The 20,145-nt window shown below is 41.0% G+C and overlaps 1 protein-coding gene across 2 annotated transcripts in view; it reads left to right on the plus strand.

The window, feature by feature from the left end:
- NEIL3 (nei like DNA glycosylase 3) overlaps window positions 1–20,145 on the plus strand; it is a 358,244-nt gene that overhangs the window by 300,412 nt on the left and 37,687 nt on the right. Inside the window, exon 1 of one of the 2 annotated variants that reach the window (XM_015104551.4) lies at window positions 12,183–12,431. The exons of the other annotated variant lie outside the window; for it this stretch is intronic. Coding sequence (XP_014960037.2) covers window positions 12,276–12,431 — 156 coding nt within the window. The 5' untranslated portion in view covers window positions 12,183–12,275. Of the gene's footprint in view, window positions 1–12,182; window positions 12,432–20,145 lie in introns of those variants that run through there. 2 annotated transcript variants of the gene reach the window in all.

Consider the following 20,145-nt stretch of genomic DNA (forward strand, 5'->3'; position numbering starts at 1 on the left):
AAAACTCTTATCAGTGTAATTCATCATGACAGTGGACTAAAAAAAATATTATCACCTCAGTAGATAAAGAAAGATATTTAATAAATTTTATATTTATTTAACGGTAAAACAAAAGAAACTAAGAAAACTGAGAGCAAATATGATGTCTTTAACTTAATAAAAGTATTCACTTAAAAGGTTCAGTTAGACGGTGTTTATTGACAAAAATTTGAACACAATAAAGCAAGGATATCTTTTATCACCACTACCATTCAGTATAGTACTGAAGGCCCTAACCAACAGAATAAGACAAGGAAAATAATTAACAATGATAAGAATTTGAAAGGAAGAGATAAAACTGTCATTATTTGTCACTGATAAGATTACATAGAAAACCCAACAGAATGAACAAATTAATGTATCTAATAAAAGAGTTAAGTGAAATTGCCAGGTATAAGGTTAACATTAAAGATTAATAGCATTTTTCTATACTTCTAGTGTCAAAATATTGGTTCTCTAAAAGTTGATAAATAAAACTTTTTTAAAACATATGATTCTTATCTTTGTAAAGCAAACCAACTCATTTTATGAGCCTAATATGACCCCAATATTTATTTATAAACTACAGTTACGTACTTTGCAAACAACATGGTGTAGAGACTAAAAGCAAGACTGCCTTGGGGTCACACCTGTGTGAACTTAAGCAAGTTATATGATCACTCTGCCTCATTTGTCTTGCCTATAAAATGAGAAGAAAAAAATTTCCACTTAGGGTATTGTGAGGATTGAGTGAGTTAATACGTAGAAAGCATTTGTATAGCACAAAGTTGGTGTCATAGAAAAGTCAGCTATTATTATTCTAGAACTAATATATTAATACATTAGCTACTATTAACCTAAAAATTAAAATGTTAAAATAAAATAAAAATAAATATTTACAGATGTTCTAATATTTTCTTCTTTTCCTCAATTGAGTGTACATAATTTACATTGGAGTCTATCACTTTAACAGTAAAAACTAACTAAAAATAGAAGATAATATTCCACTTAAAATATCAACCCAAAATATGAAATCCTAGGAATTAGAGCAATATAAGATTTCTAAAATTAATCAAGTGAGACCTTAATAAAACAAGGCATATTGACATTTTTAAAGCTACTGATCGTTTCCCAAGTTTATCTAAAACTCAGTGTGTGTATCTATCTATCTATCTATATCTATATATATCTCAATATAATCAATAGCTCAGTAGAATTTGCAGGAGAACATGAAACTGATTTTAAATATAATAAGGTTTACACATTCATACAAAGCTAATATAATTTTGAGAAGGAAGACTTAAGTAGGAACTCATGCACTATTAAGACATATAATAATAACACAATACTAAGAAACAGTATAGAATTGGTATAGGAACAGATAGACCAACAAAACAGAATAAAGAGACCAAACAGAATTATATATGAAGGCTAACTGCATATAACAATGATGGCATCACAGATGTGCGTGTGCTAAGTCACTTCAGTCACATGCAGCTGTTTGCCACCCTGTGGACTGTAGCCCACCAGACTCCTCTGTCCATGGGATTCTCCAGGCAAGGATACTGGAGTGGGTTGCCATGCCATTCTCCAGGGATCTTTCCAAACCAGGGATTGAACCCTCATCTCCTGTGGCTCCTGCAAGGCAGGGGGATTCTTTACTGATAAGACATGGGGAAAGCCCAATGGCATCATAGGTAAGAGGCCTAAATGTAAACATAAATTTATCCAGGGTATGCTGCATGACAAGCCAACCTAAAGTCTCACTGGCTTCTGACAATAGACTTTTTATTTCTTACTTGCAAGTTTATGATCGGATAAGAGAAGGTGCATTCAGTCAGCCAAAGGTGTCCAATGGTTGGGCCTGTCAGTGGTGTTGTGGAGTCTATTCCTGTGCAGGGACACATGGCAGGAATGGGTTAATAACAGTGGTGTGACGGAGTGAATGGGTAGCTGTGAATAACCACCAACCTATCACAATAAAACCATAAACAACAGTAATAGAAGAAATGTGGGGAGATATTTTTATGACATTAAAATACCTTGGACTTGGGGATACAAATTATAATGTAAAATACTGATAAGTTCAAATAGATAAAAACTAAGACTGAAGATAGAAAAGTTAGTCTATGTATGATGAATTGGGAAAGGCAGTTAGCATGATGTGGGCATTACTTCCTGGAATACAATAAGAACGCATGCATACATAAAAGAAAGGAAAACACTATATGTTTCAAGAGAACAGAAATTTTTCTCTGCCCTGATCGCTGTTGTATCCCCAGAGCTCAGATGAGCGCCTGGCAATACTGACCCCTCCTCCTAGCGTTTAATCTGCCTCAAGATTCACGTCCCATCTGCCCTAGTCTCCAAGACAGACATATAGATTTCCTGTTGCTGCTGTAAGTAGTACATGTTTAGGGGCTTAAAACGACACACATTTATTCCCTAACTGTTCTGAAGGTTAGAGTTCAGGATCAGTCTCCCTGGCCAGGAGGTCAGCGGGGCTGCCTCCTTCTGCAGGTTCGCCCGAGTTCCTTTGGTGCCTGTCTCCCTCCTCCATTTCCAAAGGTATCATCACGTCTCCTTCACTGACTGCATCTGTACTCACACTACCTTTTTTGTGTTTGACCCTCATGCCTCTTCTTATCAGACCCTCATGATTACGTCGGGCACACTCAGATAATTCAGGATCATCTTATTTCACACTCTTTAATTTAATCACAGCTGTCAAATCCCTTTTGCCACTTCAGGAAACTTGTTCACAAATTCCATGGATCAGATCATGAACGTGTTGGTGGGGGGAGCATTATTCAGCTCTCTCCCTGCACCCCAGGCTTTCTCAACCTTGGCACAATTAGCGATTTTGAATGGATAATTAATTATTTGTTCTGGTGGCTTGTCCTGAACCGTATAGAATATTTAGTAGCATCTTTTCCCTGGATCCATTAGATCCTAGAACTATCTCTTCCCCCTGGATGTGACCAAATGTTATGGATCAAGACCCACTGCTTCATGCCCTTCTGGGGATCACTTAATAAAGCGTATCTAAACATGTTAATCTGCTGCACAGAATCCTGTTTGTCCCCCTATTCCTTTCAACAGAATCTCCTACCCTCTCTAATAGAAAGAACCCCTCACACTTAGCATACCATTCAATTTTCCGTAACCTGGCTTCTCTGATTTCTCCCGGCCCCATCTGCCCCTATTCCCTGTCCTCTTGTCCTTCAGATATTCTTGTAGTTCCCGAGATATGAGATTATGAGATTCTCTCATACCTCCTGGCATTGTAAATATGCTTCCCCCATCTGCCTAAAATTCCCCGTTTGCTTTTTCTTTATGCAATGAACTCGTACTTATATGTCCTCAGAATTTAGCTGAGATGCCTGGGACCAAGGTCTCCTCCCTGTGTCTGCTGGGAGCACCTGAGGTTACCTCTGTTTGCATGCTGGTGTTTATTTCTTCTTCTCTCTGCACTGGTTGGTGAGCTGTCTAGATCTCTGACTTTTATCCATTTCCAAGGATCTAGCCATCTTCCTGCAACAAATTCAGGGCCCAATAATTTCACTGCTTTTCAAATGAATGAGGAAATGGCCTCAAGTTCATGCCTCAACTTGAGAGTGCTCTCCAGTAGCTGAAACAGAGAGGAATGTTGCCTCAAGGTATTTACAAAAATAATACACTTTTCTATTCCAGAACAGAAAATAAATTCATTCTCCTACCCTTTCTCATAGAAACAACCCCCCACAAAGAGAGTCTCTGTGCTGTTTTGTGTTTATGAACTGCTTATTGTTTGTCCCAAATTAAGTTCATGCTCAGAAACTATCTTGGCTTACTAAATATGCTTAAATTAAGAAATAAATTAGAAAAATCCTTCTCATGGAGGATCTGGCAAAATTGAAGTGCCCTGTCCTAGACTTCACATCATTGTGAAAAGGTCAGATGTGTCAGAGCAGTTCTGTGGGCCACCTCGGAGCCCACAGTTGGCTCTGCAATTTCGATTTTGACTTTGCAAGAAGAAAACTGTCAGCTGGCACTTCCAGCCTTCACAATGAAACGAAATCCGCTGCTTTGCAAAGCCTCAGCATTTGGTATTTGCTCCAGATAATAGATGTGTCAAAAATGGTTTCTGTTGCTATGCATTTTATGCTGCTTCTTATAGCCTAACATTAAAAGTTTCTCTTAATGGGCAGAAACTGGAGACTCTTTAGTAAATATCACTGAAAACACCTGCATGTGATGTTCACTAATGACTATTTCCTCTATTCAGAGCTCAAATTAAGAGGGTGTTCAGAGAGGATGGGTGTTCTCTCTCTACTTGGTAAATATATTCAGGTAATTTATGTAAAACAGAAATTAAAAGAAATTTCCCCCATACTACATTTTTATCATTCAAGCTAAAAATCTGTCCACAGACATTGTAAAGAGAAGAGTAAAAACAAAGTTTCATTACACAAAATGTGTCAACGCTTAATATGCTAAAGGTGGCTCAGTGGTAGACAGTTCACCTGCCAGCACAGGAGCCATAGGAGATCTGGCTTCAATCCTGGGTCGGGAAGGTCCCCCGGAGGAGGGAATGGCAACCCACTCCAGTGTTCTTGCCTGGGAAATCCCGTGGACAGAGGAGCCTGGCGAGTTACAGTCCATGGGGTCATGAAAGAGTTGGACACCACTTAATGACTAAACAAGAACAGCAGATAAGCTAAAGGAAGCTTTTGAGATTGTCTTTAATTCCCACATGAGGCTGACTAAGATGTATGTTTCCTCTAAACAACCATTTCATAAGTTGTTGCTAAATATATTTGATCGTGGATAGCGTCATATAAGTGATGTTGCTGAAAACATTTGGCTAAGACCTTGGCTGGCCTGGTTGAATCCCAAGTCTGTTACCTTGAACATGTTACATAGCCTCTCTGAGCCCTAGTTCTTACATTTGTAAAATGTATCTGTAAACTTTCTTAGAGGATATGCATTCAGCTAGGATTTAATGGCATCCCACTCCAGTACTCTTGCCTGGAAAATCCTATGGACGGAGGAGCCTGGTAGGCTGCAGTCCATGGGGTCACTGAGGGTCAGACATGACTGAGCTACTTCACTTTCACTTTGCACTTTCATGCATTGGAGAAGGAAATGGCAAACCACTCCAGTGTTCTTGCCTGGAGAACCCCAGGGACGGGGGAGCCTCGTGGGCTGCCGTCTCTGGGGTTGCACAGAGTCGGACACAACTGAAGTGACCTAGCAGTAGCAGCAGGATTTAAGATTGGGAGAATTTCAGGAAACTGGGATGAAGACAAAGTTAAGAAATAAGGAAACGTGAGAATTATAGCATGAGCCAAGAAACAGAAAGTACAGAGAACAGCAAATAGGATTTATCCTAATTCCTTGGATTTGTAGTGTTTTACAGTTTTTGAAGTGCTTTCCTATATCTTACCTTAATTGTGAATTAAAGCAAAAAACATCATGTGGAGGTTTATAAGAAAAGTATGTTTTATTTTACATAAGAAAAAAGTGTGTTCTAGAGAAAATGAATGGCTTTTATAAAGTCATCAAGTAATAAATAATGCTTAAGAAGAAATAGAGTCTAAAGCAGAGTAGGTTTACTTGCAATGGTGACATGACTCTTTACAAACACTGAAGCTGCACGGTGCATACAAGTTTGCTCCTAATTGCATGTAAGGAGGGATAACAGAGAAATACGCAAAGACTCAAAGGCTAGTCACAGTGAAACAAAATCTGTCTTGGCCTCGAGGGGCACATTAGTGACATCTCGCAATGTCTTCAGTGTTACTCCCCAGCTCTTAACTTAGCTCTCTGGAGGATGGTAAACCTAATTCTAATTAAAGATTTTATTCGATCCAAATGTGCACCAGTACACAACAGCTAAAGAGAATAAGTCCATGACAAATCAGTCAGATGACTGAAAATTGTGATGGTTATAAAATATGTTCACAAATTATTTGATTCTTCTCGCTTCTAGGGACAAAGCTAAATTCCCCTCCCTTCCCCTCTGGGGGCTGTTCAGAATGACTGGATTCTAATGAACAGAAGTGAGGCTTATGGGTGTGACGCTGTGGAGACAAGGAGTAAAGACCATTACAGCTTTCTCCTGGCCTTGTCACTTGGATCACACACTCTGGGATGTCACCTGCCACATCAGGAAAACAGCTGAGCACCCCTCTGCTGAGGCCCATAATGGAGAAACCAAGGCCTCCTGCCAATAGCTGTGCAAGAGAGCTTCTCTTATATGGGTATTCTAGCTACAATCAAGCATTTAGACTGAAACTGCTTGACAAGCACTGATCTAGAACCACTCAGCCCAACCCCTACAAATTCTTGACCTGAAGAAACTTTGAAATATGAAATGAAGTAATTTGTTAGGTAGCAAAAAGTAAATAAATGAATAAAAAGGTAAGCCTGAATAAACTGTATGAAGACTCAGTATCAGTTCAGTAGCTCAGTCGTGTCTGACTCTCTGCGACCCCATGAAGCACAGTAGGCCAGGCCTCCCTGTCTATCACCATCTCCCGGAGTTTACCCAAACGCATGTCCATTGAGTCGGTGATGCTGTCTAACCATCTCATCCTCTGTCGTCCCCTTCTTCTCCAGCCTTCAATCTTTCCCAACATCAGGGTCTTTCAAAAGAGTCAGCTCTTCTTATCACGTGGCCAAAATATTGGAGTTTCAGCTTTAACATCAGTCCTTCCAAACAACACCCAGGAGTGACTTCCTTTAGGATGGACTAGATGGATCTCCTTGCAGTCCAAGGGACTCTCAAGAGTCTCCTCCAACACCACAGTTAAAAGCATCAATTCTGCGCTCAGCTTTCTTTATAGTCCAACCCACACAACCATACATGACCACTGGAAAAACCATAGCCTTGACTAGATGGACCTTTGTGGACAAAGTAATATCTCTGTTTTTCAATATGCTATATAGGTTGGTCATAACTTTCCTTCCAAGGAGTAAGCATCTTTTAATTTCATGGCTGCAATCACCATCTGTACTGATTTTGGAGCCCAACAAAATAAAGTTAGCCACTGTTTCCACTGTTTCTCCATCCATCTGGGATGAAGTGATGGGACCAGATGCCATGGTTTTGTTTTCTGAATGTTCAGCTTTAATCCAACTTTTTACCTGTCCTCTTTCACTTTTATCAAGAGGCTCTTTAGTTCTTCACTTTCTGCCATAAGGGTGGTGTCATCTGCATATCTGAGGTTATTGATATTTCTCGCGGCAATCTTGATTCCAGCTTATGTTTCTTCCAGCCCAGCTTTTCTCATGATGTACACTGCATAGAAGTTAAATAAGCAGGGTGACAATATACAGCCTTGACATACTCCTTTTCCTATCTGGAACCAGTCTGTTGTTCCATGTCCAGTTCTAACTGTTGCTTCCTGACCTGCATACAGGTTTCTTAAGAGGCAGGTCAGGTGGTCTGGTATTCCCATCTCTTTCAGAATTTTCCTCAGTTTATTGTGATCCACACAGTCAAAGGCTCTGGCATAGTCAATAAAGCAGAAATAGATGTTTTTCTGGAACTCTGTTGCTTTTTTGATGATCCAGCGGATGTTGGCAATTTGATCTCTGGTTCCTCTGCCTTTTCTAAAACCAGCTTGAACATCTGAAAGTTCACAGTTCACATTTTGCTGCAGTCTGGCCTGGAGAATTTTGAGCATTACTTTGCTATCATGTGAGATGAGTGCAATTTTGCAGTAGTTTGAGCATTATTTGGCATTGCGTTTCTTTGGGATTGGAAGGAAAACTGACCTTTTCCAGTCCTGTGGCCACTACTGAGTTTTCCAAATTTGCTAGCATGTTGAGTGCAGCACTTTCACAGCATCATCTTTCAGGATTTGAAATAGCTCCACTGGAATTCCATCACCTCCACTAGCTTTGTTCGTAGTGATGCTTCCTAAGGCCCACTTGACTTCACTTTCCAGGATGTCTGGTTCTAGGTGAATGATCACACCATCGTGATTATCTTGGTTGTGAAGATCTTTTTGTACAGTTCTTCTGTGTATTCTTGCCACCTCTTCTTAATATCTTCTGCTTCTGTTAGGTCCAGACCATTTCTGTCCTTTATCGAGCCCATCTTTGAATGAAATGTTCCCTTGGTGTCTCTAATATTCTTGAAGAGATCTCTAATCTTTCCCATTCTATTGTTTTCCTCTATTTATTTGTATTGATTGCTGAGGAAGGCTTTGTTATCTTCCTTGCTATTCTTTGGAACTCTGCATTCAAATTGGGTATATCCTTCCTTTTCTCCTTTGCTTTTTGCTTCTCTTCTTTTCACAGCTTTTTGTAAGGCCTCCTCAGACAGCCATTTTGCTTTTTTGCATTTCTTTTTCTTGGGGATTGTCTTGATCCCTGTCTCCTATACAATATCACGAACCTCTGTCCATAGTTCATCAGGCACTCTGTCTAGCAGAACTAATCCCTTAAATCTATTTCTCACTTCCACTGTATAATCATAAGGGATTTGATTTAGGTCTTACCTGAATGGTATAGTGGTTTTCTCCTCTTTCTTCAATTTCAGTCTGAATTTGGCAATAAAGAGTTCATGGTCTGAGCCACAGTCAGCTCTCAGGCTTGTTTTTGTTGACTGTATAGAGCTTCTCCATCTTTGGCTGCAAAGAATATAATCAATCTGATTTCAGTGTTGACCATCTAGTGATGTCCATGTGTAGAATCTTCTCTTGTGTTGATGGAAGAGGGTGTTTTCTATGACCAGTGGGTTCTCTTGGCAAAACTCTATTAGCCTTTGACCTGCTTCATTCTGTATTGCAAGGCCAAATTTGCCTGTTAGTCCTGGTATTTCTTGGCATCCTACTTTTGCACTCTAGTCCCCTTTAATGAAAAGGACATTTTTGGGGGGGTGTTAGTTCTAAAAGGTCTTGTAGTTCATAGAACCATTCAACTTCAGCTTCTTTAGTGTTACTGGTCAGGGTATAGACTTGGATTACCATGATATTGAATGGTTTACCTTGGAAATGAACAGAGATCATTCTGTTGTTTTTGAGATTGCATCCAATCTCAAAATTTCAGACTCTTTTGTTGACTATGATGGCTACTCCATTTCTTCTAAGGGATTCAGAAAAATATCTATTTCTGCTTTATTGACTATGCCAAAGCCTTTGACTGTGTGGATCACAATAAACTGAGGAAAATTCTGAGAGAGATGGGCATACCAGACCACCTAACCTGCCTCTTAAGAAACCTATATGCAGGTCAGGAAGCAACAGTTAGAACTGGACATGGAACAACAGACTGGTTCCAGATAGGAAAAGGAGTACGTCAAGGCTGTATATTGTCACCCTGCTTATTTAACTTCTATGCAGTGTACATCATGAGAAAAGCTGGACTGGAAGAAACACAAGCTGGAATCAAGATTGCCGCGAGAAATATCAATAACCTCAGATATGCAGATGACACCACCCTTATGGCAGAAAGTGAAGAGGAACTAAAAGCCTCTTGATGAAAGCGAAAGAGGAGAGTGAAAAAAGTTGGTTTAAAGTTCAACATTCAGAAAACGAAGATCATGGCATCCGGTCCCATCACTTCATGGGAAATAGATGGGGAAACAGTGGAAACAGTGTCAGACTTTATTTTGGGGGGCTCCAAAATCACTGCAGATGGTGACTGCAGCCATGAAATTAAAAGACTCTTACTCCTTGGAAGAAAAGTTATGACCAACCTAGATAGCATATTGAAAAGCAGAGACATTACTTTGCCGACTAAGATCCGTCCAGTCAAGGCTATGGTTTTTCCAGGGGTCATGTATGGATGTGAGGGTTGGACTGTGAAAAAGGCTGAGCGCTGAAGAATTGATGCTTTTAACTGTGGTGTTGGAGGAGACTCTTGAGAGTCCCTTGGACTGCAAGGAGATCCAACCAGTCCATTCTGAAGGAGATCAGCCCTGGGATTTTTTTGGAAGGAATGATGCTAAAGCTGAAACTCCAGTACTTTGGCCACTTCATGCAAAGAGTTGACTCACTGGAAAAGACTCTGATGCTGGGAGGTATTGGGGGCAGGAGGAGAAGGGGATGACAGAGGATGAGATGGCTGGATGGCATCACTGACTCGATGGACGTGAATCTGAGTGAACTCCGGGAGTTGGTGATGGACAGGGAGGCCTGGCATGCTGCGATTCACGGGGTCGCAAAGAGTCAGACATGACTGAGCGACTGAACTGAACTGAACTGAACTGCCCACAGTAGTAGATATAATGGTCATCTGAGTTAAATTTACCCATTCCAGTCCATCTTAGTTCTCTGATTCCTAGAATGTCAACATTCACTCTTGCCATCTCCTGTTTGACCACTTCCAATTTGCCTTGATTCGTGGATGTAATATTCCAGGTTCCTATGCAATATTGCTCTTTACAGCATCCGTCCTTGCTTCTATCACCAGTCCCATCTACAGCTGGGTGTTGTTTTGTTTTGGCCCTATCCCTTCATTCTTTCTGGAATTATTTTTCCACTGATCTCCAGTAGCATATTGGGCACCTACCAACCTGGGGAGTTCATCTTTCAGTGTCCTATCGTTTGCCTTTTTATACAGTTCATGGGGTTCTCAAGGCAAGAATACTGAAGTGGTTTGCCATTCCCTTCTCCAGTGGACCACATTCTTCAGACCTCTGCACCATGACCCATCCGCCGTCTTGGGTGCCCCCACAGGGCATGGCTTAGTTTCATTGAGTTAGACAAGGCTGTGGTCCATGTGATCAGGTTGGCTAGTTGTCTGTGATTTTGGTTTCAGATTGTCTGCCCTCTGATGCCCTCTCTCAGCACCTACCATCTTCCCTGGGTTTCTGTTACCTTTGACATGGGGTATCTCTTTGTGGCTGCTCCAGCAAAACACATCTGGTGCTCCTTACCTTGGATGTGGGATAGCTCCTCTCAGCCATGGCCCCTGAGCTTGGGCATATGAAGACTGTCTTCCATCAAAGGGCAGAAATCATGACTGAATTTGGGTTGTTAGGGAATAGGATTCTTCCTTGACTATTTTGTAACCTGACCTAGAAGCGTAAACAGTAATTAAACTAGGAAGTACAAAGAATCCTGAGCCTGATCCAGCTAACTTTTTATGACTAATCTCTCCCTACAGAGAGAAAGACATTATTTTCCCAATTTTTAAATTTAAATCATTAGTATATATATTCTTCTGGTTTAATGATGGCCGTGATATGCTTACTAAATTTTTGATAAATTGACGTTGTGTTTTAATGTGCTATATTTTAATTTTCAAAAAGGATTAGATTTTTCATTATTTAAAAAGTTGTATGGAGTCATTATATATTTTCATATGTGCAACATTATGTAAATTCGAAAAACTATGCATTGCCTCAAATTTATATAGAGCCCTGCCTTTTTACGAAACAATTTCAAATGGTACTCATCTCGGACATCCCAAAATATTTGTATGAATTTTTGTAGAATCTTGCTTAGCTCAGGTATCAAAAAATGAAGTGGATTTTAACATAGACAGTAAGATATATTTGGCATATTAGGCCATGTTTTCTAAGACATGCTAAACCTATAGGTGAAGTGAAGTGAAGTCGCTCAATCGTGTCCGACTATTTGCGACCCCATGGATTGTAGCCTAACCAGGCTCCTCTGTCCATGGGATTTTCCAGGCAATAGTACTGGAGTGGATTGCCATTTCCTTCTCCAGGGGATCTTCCCGACCTAGGGATCGAACCCAGCTCTCCCACATTGTAGAAAGACGCTTTACCGTCTGAAACCTATAGGAGAAAAGTAAAAGCTGCTTGTTGTAAAAACCTTCCCGAGTCCTTCTGCGCCCACCCAAGCCTGAGGAGGGCCTGCAGAAACCTGAGGCCTGCCAGGCCACCTCGGACTTCGGGAAGAGTAAGAGAATCAGGTCACAAAACGTGCGTGTACCGTTCAGCTCAACAAGGGCAAAACTTCAAAGCAAAGGAAACAAAATTAGAGCTTCTGAGGATATACAGATCGGCCCCCAGAGGAGGGTGGTGAGTGAGCAGCAACAATTCTCTCCTTTCTATTGCACCCCCGCGTCTGTGCCCGAAGGCTGGGCCACTGCGCCTGCGCCGAGAAGCCGGGCCCGGGGCGGTGGGGAGGGTGCGGCTGGAGGGGCGGGGCTGGGGCGGGGCCGGGGCGGGGCCAGGAGCGCGCGCGATTTGAACTTCTAGGAGGAGCTAAGTATCTCCGCTGAGGTGAAGTTACGCGGCAGTTTTCTCAGCTGGCTTTGCAACTTAGTGGGGCGCAGCGCGGGCCCGGGCGATGGTGGAAGGCCCGGGTTGTACTCGAAATGGAGAGAAGATTCGGGCGCGTGTGCGCCCGGGCCAGGCGGTGACTGACGTGCGGGGCCGCGCGCTGCAGGGCCTGGGGGGGCCCGGCTCGCCGCCAGCCGCCTCCGGGCCTGCGGGCCCCTCACAGGTGAGCAGCTTCCGTGTCTCGCTAGGGGATCAGCAGTGGGAGATAGAACAAAAAGCTCATCGGTTTCCAGGGTCCAAAGTGCCTTAGCTCTGGTCAAGGCTTCCTGCTGCTGCTGCTAAGTCACTTCAGGCGTGTCCGACTCTGTGCGACCCCGTGGACAGCAGCCCACCAGGCTCCTCGGTCCACTGGAGTGCCCAGGCAAGAACACTGAAGTGGGTTGTCACTTCCTTCTCCACAAGGCTTCCTGGGGCCTCGCCTTTCCTAACACGTACTTTGACCTCACCTGAGGGAGAATACCCTACTGGTGCGCCTGCGCGGTTGAGGGTTGGTTGCTGGACCGCCGAGTTAAGGCCGCATTGGAGATGCCCAGGTGGGAAGTGATGGAAGGTGTTTTATTCCATGCCACCTTGCTTAGCTTCTTTATAACCCAGCAAAAGATGGTTTTCTTCTATCCATAGCCGCATTTTCTGCCGTTAATATTTTCAGTACTCCAGTACTCTTGCCTGGAAACTCCCATGGACGGAGGAGCCTGGTAGGCTGCAGTCCATGGGGTCGCTGAGAGTTGGACACGACTCAGTGACTTCACTTCCACTTTTCACTTTCATGCACTGGAGAAGGAAATGGCAACCCACTCCAGCGTTCTTGCCTGGAGAATCCCAGGGACGGGGGAGCCTGGTGGGCTGCCGTCTATGGGGTCACACAGAATTGGACACGACTGAAGCGACTTAGCAGCAGCAGCAGCAGCTGCTGTTAATATTATCAGATGCCTGCAACCTCTGTTTTTTTTTTTCTTCTGTTTTTCACGTTTTAAAAACAGTAAGCTTGTAGAATAAAATTCTAGCTTCTCGCCTGCCTAATATTCTCCAACTGAAAGTGTATTATAACTAATATATAATCCTAAAATTTCCCACAGAAGGTTTGGCACCACCCTGTCCACTCAACTCAATATTGCCATCTAATGAAGGGGCAGAACCATTTTGGATCCCTTAAGTGAATTTATTTATTTTTAAAGGAAGTTGTAGCACAGCTTCTTGCCACTCAGGCATGCATTGCAGGTGGTGTGATTTTCATTTGGTAAGAACTTAGAACTTGTACTGAAAATATTCTGATTAAAACTCGTGCCTTAAAAGCCCTTCAGATGTACGGATGATTGTATTTCATGAATGCATGCATTATTGTGCTGTACTTCAATTTCTCCTGCAAAGCTTCATCATAGCCTTTGGTCTTGGAAGAAAAAGTTGCTTGCTATGAAATTAGCATATGCTTACAACTTGAAAGAAATGAAGTTCTAAGTCTGAGTAAATACATTTTCAAACTTGGACAAAGAGTAATTTTTGCATCTCCTTCCAATTGCCCTTGTGTTTTATTTATTTTGACTATATGTCAGTTAGTACTCTGTACCTGTTCTTTTATTATAGTGTTTCTCTCAAAATCATTTCAGGATACCACAGAGATGAATCCTGAGTAGTCTCTTAAGAGTATTAATGTTTATAGAAAAATCACTCATTCAACAGAATTTTGAATACTCAAGGAACCTCAGTAACAGAATCTAACACTTCCCCTTGTGGAGGCTATTCTTTAGTTGGGAAGGTACATAGACATTCATTAGGTGAAAACAGAAAGAAATATAAGTTGATTAAATTCTCTAAAGTAAAGATACATGGTTCCATGAGAACTTACAGGAAGTTCAGGGATGGCTTTGCTGAGAAAGTAACAATTAAGCTGAGGTGTGAAGGGTGAGGAGATACCTAGATCTGAACTGAAGGTGGAACACTGCAGGCAATAGCAAAGGAAGAGAGATTGAAAGAAATCTGGTGTGGCTGGAAAGGGGATGATGAGATACAGGGAACGTGGTTTGAAGTAAGACAAAATTGAGATTGCTGGTCGAAGTCAGATCCTGAGAATCTTTGCAGAACTTTGTAGGGACTCGACTCATTTTGGAATAATGGGGGTCTTTGAAGGGTGTTAAGATCCAGTGACACTTTGAAAGATCATTCTCCTTGCAAAGGAAAATTATAAGACTGGCAGAAAGCCAGGGTACATGCTGCCTTCTCAGGTGAGATTACAGGAATCTGAGAAGGCTACCTGGAGCACAGAGGAGGGGGCTGGTGACAAATGAAGAGAAGGGAACAGAATTGCTATTTTGGAAGTAAGGGAGTAGGGTGTGGTAATGGACATGGCATGAATATGTTACGGATATCATAATTTACATCATTAAACAATAATATATTCTGTATTAAGTTTTAAGCTATTACTAGCTCCTGAGGATACGAGTCAGATAAACTTACTTCCTTGAGAATCCCATTTAATGTTTTAAATAGACATTACCTCATTGGTCTTCAGGCCAGACCAGCATGAACATTTCCTTTCCATTTATGATTATCTTCAGTTCCAAGGCATAAAGTGCTTTTGAAGAACTGTTATATATCATTTCATTATAAAAAATAATAACCCCATGATAAAGGATTAACCTGATTCTACAGATAAGGAATGTGAAGCTTGAAGTGAGTTTAAATAATTAAGTTGCCCGGTATCACATGCCTAGGAAGGGCTGAACCAGGTGTAATCTTTCTTCTTTCAAACTCCAAAGCCTACACTTTTAACCATAGTTCCCCTCAGTTATAAAAGGTTCAGTAGGAAAATGACTGATTCATTTTGGCAAGAATACCATACTGCTCAGCATATAGTGGTGACTACTTATTAATCAGAGAAGTGAGATGTTAAGTTTTTGGCTGTGTCTGCCACCATTTTTACTTTTGTTCAGTTTAGCCAGTTGGCTTACCTACTTTGGTAATGCTAATGGCTTCCATTCCCATATTCACAGTGCAGCCTGATAATATAATGTAGATGCTTCGTCAGTGGTTGGGAAATTAATAATATCACTTGGAAAGCAATCACTGAACATTACTATATTTAATACTTTGACATAAAGAGGTATTAAAAGTTGGAATAGGTCTTTATGATTTGGAATCAAGAATCTTGTTCTATGGGAACTGGCTTTGAAAATCAATATGAAATGAATAACCCCTTTGTGAAAATCAATATGGAAATAATAATCCCTTTATCATTGGGAATATTCTAAATATTTTACCATAGCTTCACTTTATGGGCCCTTGATCTAAAGAAATAATAATCTTTGTAAACATGAAGGGTCTTTGCATTTTAGAGGAGCATTGAATCCATAGTGTTAGTCGCTCAATGGTGTCTGACTTCTTTGAGATCCTGCCAGGCTCCTCTGTCCATGGAATTCTCCAGGCAAGAATACTAGAATGGGTAGCCATTCCCTTTTCCAGGGGATCTTCCCAACCCAGGGTTTGAACCCGGGTCCCCCACACTGTGGGCAGATTCTTTACCGATTGAACCACCAGGGAAGCCCTATAGTAAATTTCATCAAAACGTGGTAGGTTGTCACAGATCTCTGGCATGATCACTACTTAAATAGGTGATCCCATGCTTCCTAGACCTTTATGCCTGAGCATTAAAGCTATTCAAAGGTTTCTGCTACTGACTTGAAATCATTAGTTTTCACAAGGCAGCAGCTGAAAAATAATAACTGCATGTGATCTTCTTTATATTGCAATAAACATGAAAAAGTACAAGGGAGAGTTAAATAAATACTGATTGGGCATATAAAATAAATGAGTTAAACTCCAGATAACCATTGTACCAAAAAGAAGAACTCCACCTGTGTAGCTACTGTTGTAATGGATCAGCTACTGCGGCCTGTAGTCGTCCTCTTGGCTCAAGTTTGAAGTTCATGGAGAACATGTCCTAAGGCATGTCTCCTTGTGACAAGTGACCCCCATTTTGAAGAAGAAAGCCTAGCCATAGAAGCCCAGCATTTGCTAGTCGTGCATGCACTATATTACTTCTGAGTTTTGATCCACTGTCTTGTCAGCATAAAATTATGCAATTCTGTAAGCACATCGCATAAAACTCTGCTGGAGCTTTTGGAACCTTATGGTAAGAAACAGCACTGGAATATAAATGAACATGTCTGCTTAATGAGCTGTGAAGAGTCAATCCTTCGATTTTAATTGTTGGGTGGATACAATATTTTGGTGAAATCGGTGTGTAATCTGCATATGTTTTCAGTTTCCTTTCACAAAACAGAATATGAAACAGTTTATAAGCATTCATTTCATTTGAAACATAATCCTCTGGCTACTCTCTCTCTCCTTAAGATTTGATATATGTATATAATATGCTAGCTATTCTTACTCATCTTGATATGCCCTTCACAGTGTCTCAGAGTTATTTAGTAAACATTTGAATGGATCGAGAAGAGCAAAGTTTTAAATAGTGCAAAAATAGTTTTGATGAAAGATTTAAAAATAAATTCAATTTGGAGTCTTTCTCCATGAGTGTGTATTTTGTTATGCATGTTAAATGGAAATTTCTATTACAAGAAAATAATGAAGCCACATAATAAAAGTTTTCCTCCCTCCTTTCTCTTTATGGTGGAGGAAGTGGAAATCATAATTCATTTGATTGCCGTTATATGAAGGAATGAGCTAATCCACAGAGGTTAATTTTCTAGCTAAATGAAGCTTATTCATTTAAATCTAAAAAGAGATTTTTAAACTTGTATAGAACATGCATAATAGTATTACATTATTCCATGGATCTGGGTAATGGTTTCATCTTAATGACTCAGGATCATTACTACCAGCATTCAGCATTACATGGAGTCATGGAGCAAGAGTGAACAGAGAACGGTTAAGGAAACTCAGGGAGATGATTCTCCACAGCCATTGGAGCTTTTAGTGAACCCTAAAGTGTTGGGGATGACGTAGAGAGAACATCTGATCATCTTGATTTTTGAATTCCAGCTCCCTTGTTGCTTATACTCACATCTTTGCCTATTTGGTCAGAATCAGATTATAGGACACATAAAACTCTTAGCTTAGTGCCACAGTAGTAGTGTTAGTCACTCAGTTGTGTCCGACTCTGTGACTCCGTGGGCTGTAGCCTGCCTGCCAGGCTCCTCCATCCATGGGATTCTCCAGGCAAGAATACTGGAGTGCACTGCCATTCCCTTCTCCAGGGATCTTCCCGACCCAGGGATCGAACCCGGGTCTCCTACATTGCAGGCAGACTCTTTACTGTCTGAGCTGCAGTAAAAGCCCTGGTAATTGTTCCTTTTTCTCCCAGATCAGGGCTTTCTCACCAGACCCACCTATCTGATGGTGAATTTATGAAGGGGTGTAATCTTCTGGCGTAATCATATTGTGTATAAAACATTTAGCCTCTGAGTAAGTGCTTATAGCCTCTGCTCTTACAAAATTGTAAGACCTCTTTTAGGGGGCTTAGAGACCATTTTAAAGTTAGGTTTTTTTGATAGTTTAAATGGATAGATAAGTGGCTTGTGATTACTAAAAGTATTGTTGTATTGGGGGTAAAAAGCATGTGAGGGACAAAAAGAGACTGTGATTGTAAATATGGTATATTTTTCCTCTCTAGGGGAAATATGTAACTGAACTAGAGGTGAACCATTTATCTGTGGAAAAGCCTTATTCTGTTCTTAAAAGTTCATCTTCCTTGTTCACCCATGGATAGGCAGGATAAATGGTAATCAGCACAATAAATCATGTGCTGTCTCCAAAGATATATGTTGTTTTGATGATTTCCTATTATTAAGCCACTTGAAAATGAGAAGGTGAACCCTTCTAAATCATACTTAAAATTGTGGCAAAGGATATTTTCTTCTCTTATTTCAAGGGAAAGAAAAAAGAATGAAAAGTTCAGATAATACAGTAACAAGTTTATAAGGGTCCAAATGAGAAAGTCAGGTATATATTGGACAATTGTGTATAGTTACAGCAAAGATAATAGGCTTGTGGAAATTAATTTTTGAATTTGCATGGGCTGCTGAATCTTGTATGAAGAGGTGATAACCCCGGGTTCTACAGTAGGACAACTGAATCTCTTGTAGTTCTTAGGTTTATTGCAAAAGCCTTGCCTTGTTTGTACATAAGAGCTCTCAAAATAAATGGAACAAACCATCACTGATACATAAGAATTTCTCCCTCAAATGGTGTTTTAAAAGAAGAAAAAAACAGTTAAAAATGTGTGCAGGTGCTTGAGATGGTCAGTTATAAATTGAAATTTTTATTTTGCCTGGAGTATATTCTCTAGAGCAGATTATTTTAGAAATGATAGTGTACTAGGGATCAGGTGATTTAGGTCAAGTGCCCACATGATAAACGATTTGTATCATCTCCCTCAAAACCCAAATAAGGTATTAGAATAGGTGTTTTTAAAGCAGTCATTTAAATGCTAAGTAAACATCTTAAGTAAAAACCAGGGCAGGCTGGGACTGGTTGCTGAAATCCTAAACCTTCCCGTAAAGTTCTTTTTACTTAATGGGAAATTCTGATTAACTATAATATTTTACATACATCTAGCTTTTGGTAGTAACTTGGTACTCCTATATTTAAGCCTCATTTCTTTGAAGATAATTAGAAAATAAGAGACTAGGATGTTAATAATTCTCAAAGCAGCTAAAACAGTTGGTGGAACAGAAGTGTTTGCCAAGAAACCTTGGGAAAGGTATAGCAAGATGGGGATGATGGGTGGGGAATACCAAGAGGGAAGGAGGAAGGGATCTGGTTCATCCCACAGATGTTTCCTGAGCTCCAGACATTGTGTGAAGTGCCCAGGGATAAGGAAACACCATAGTTGCTGTCCACAGGAAGCTCACAGACAACTAAGGGAGAAACACAAGCCACAGACACTTGTTCAGTTGGTAAGTGCCAGCACAGCGGTTGTAGAAAGCCCTGTGCTGGGTTTGGCAGGTAGAAAGCCTCAAGATGATTCTTCTTCCCAGGCAGGGAAATTCTAGTCCCAGTGAGTGTACTGGAGTGTATCGCGAGTGACAAACTGTGTATGTGAGCAGGGAAGAGGTTATGCTAACATGTCTTTTTAATTCCCAAGCACCTCATCAAGTATTAAAAAACTAATTCTGACACACAGTTGAGCCAAGGGCTCGCGGCATCTGTAGCTGGAGCAGGCTGTGCCACAGAAGTCATCTGATGGTGTCAGGTCTGTGTGTTTCCGCAGCTCCGGCCTCTCCATGTGTGATCGTTCCCCACCTGCCCTCTGCTGATGTCTGTATTGTCATAGTCACCTTCACCTTCATCAGGCCCAAAACATCTTTTTTCAGTATTTGTAGAGACTTTAATATCATCCCTTTCCGCATTCTGTTTTTGGTGTCCTATTCTGTGTTATTTTTGATTATAGAGACTATAGAGTACAAAACCAGGACACCTGTGAAGATTTGGCTTCTGGTTCCTTGAGCCTCTGTCCATCAGGATACCATGGTTCACTTCTCGTGGACAGTTGTTTGAAGAGACTTACTGGTGTCATGCATTTCAAGTATATTGGCATTTGTGTTTTTTGACTCATCCTCCTATGTACAAGCAATTTATGTTTAAGGGCACATGCTCCTCTTTGTCTTGTTAATAAGTGGTCCAGGAACCCTAACATTTGGGAGGGCCTTCTGCTGAATCCTCCTTTGGCTGGAGAGACATTTCCCATGGTCAGATCCATTAGACTTCCTAAAACCTCTGATGGTTGGCAGTAATTGGACAGCATGTAGATGCATACTCCAGGACAGCCTGTGGTGTCTTAACAGATTAATACCGTATGGAAAAGCTCTTTTTTTAACCTGCCCCTCAATCTTCGTCTAGTGGGCATTTCAGCTGTGCTCTCC

The sequence above is a fragment of the Ovis aries genome, chromosome 26, assembly GCF_016772045.2.
Source record: "Ovis aries strain OAR_USU_Benz2616 breed Rambouillet chromosome 26, ARS-UI_Ramb_v3.0, whole genome shotgun sequence".
In the NCBI taxonomy this organism is placed as follows: Eukaryota; Metazoa; Chordata; class Mammalia; order Artiodactyla; family Bovidae; genus Ovis; species Ovis aries.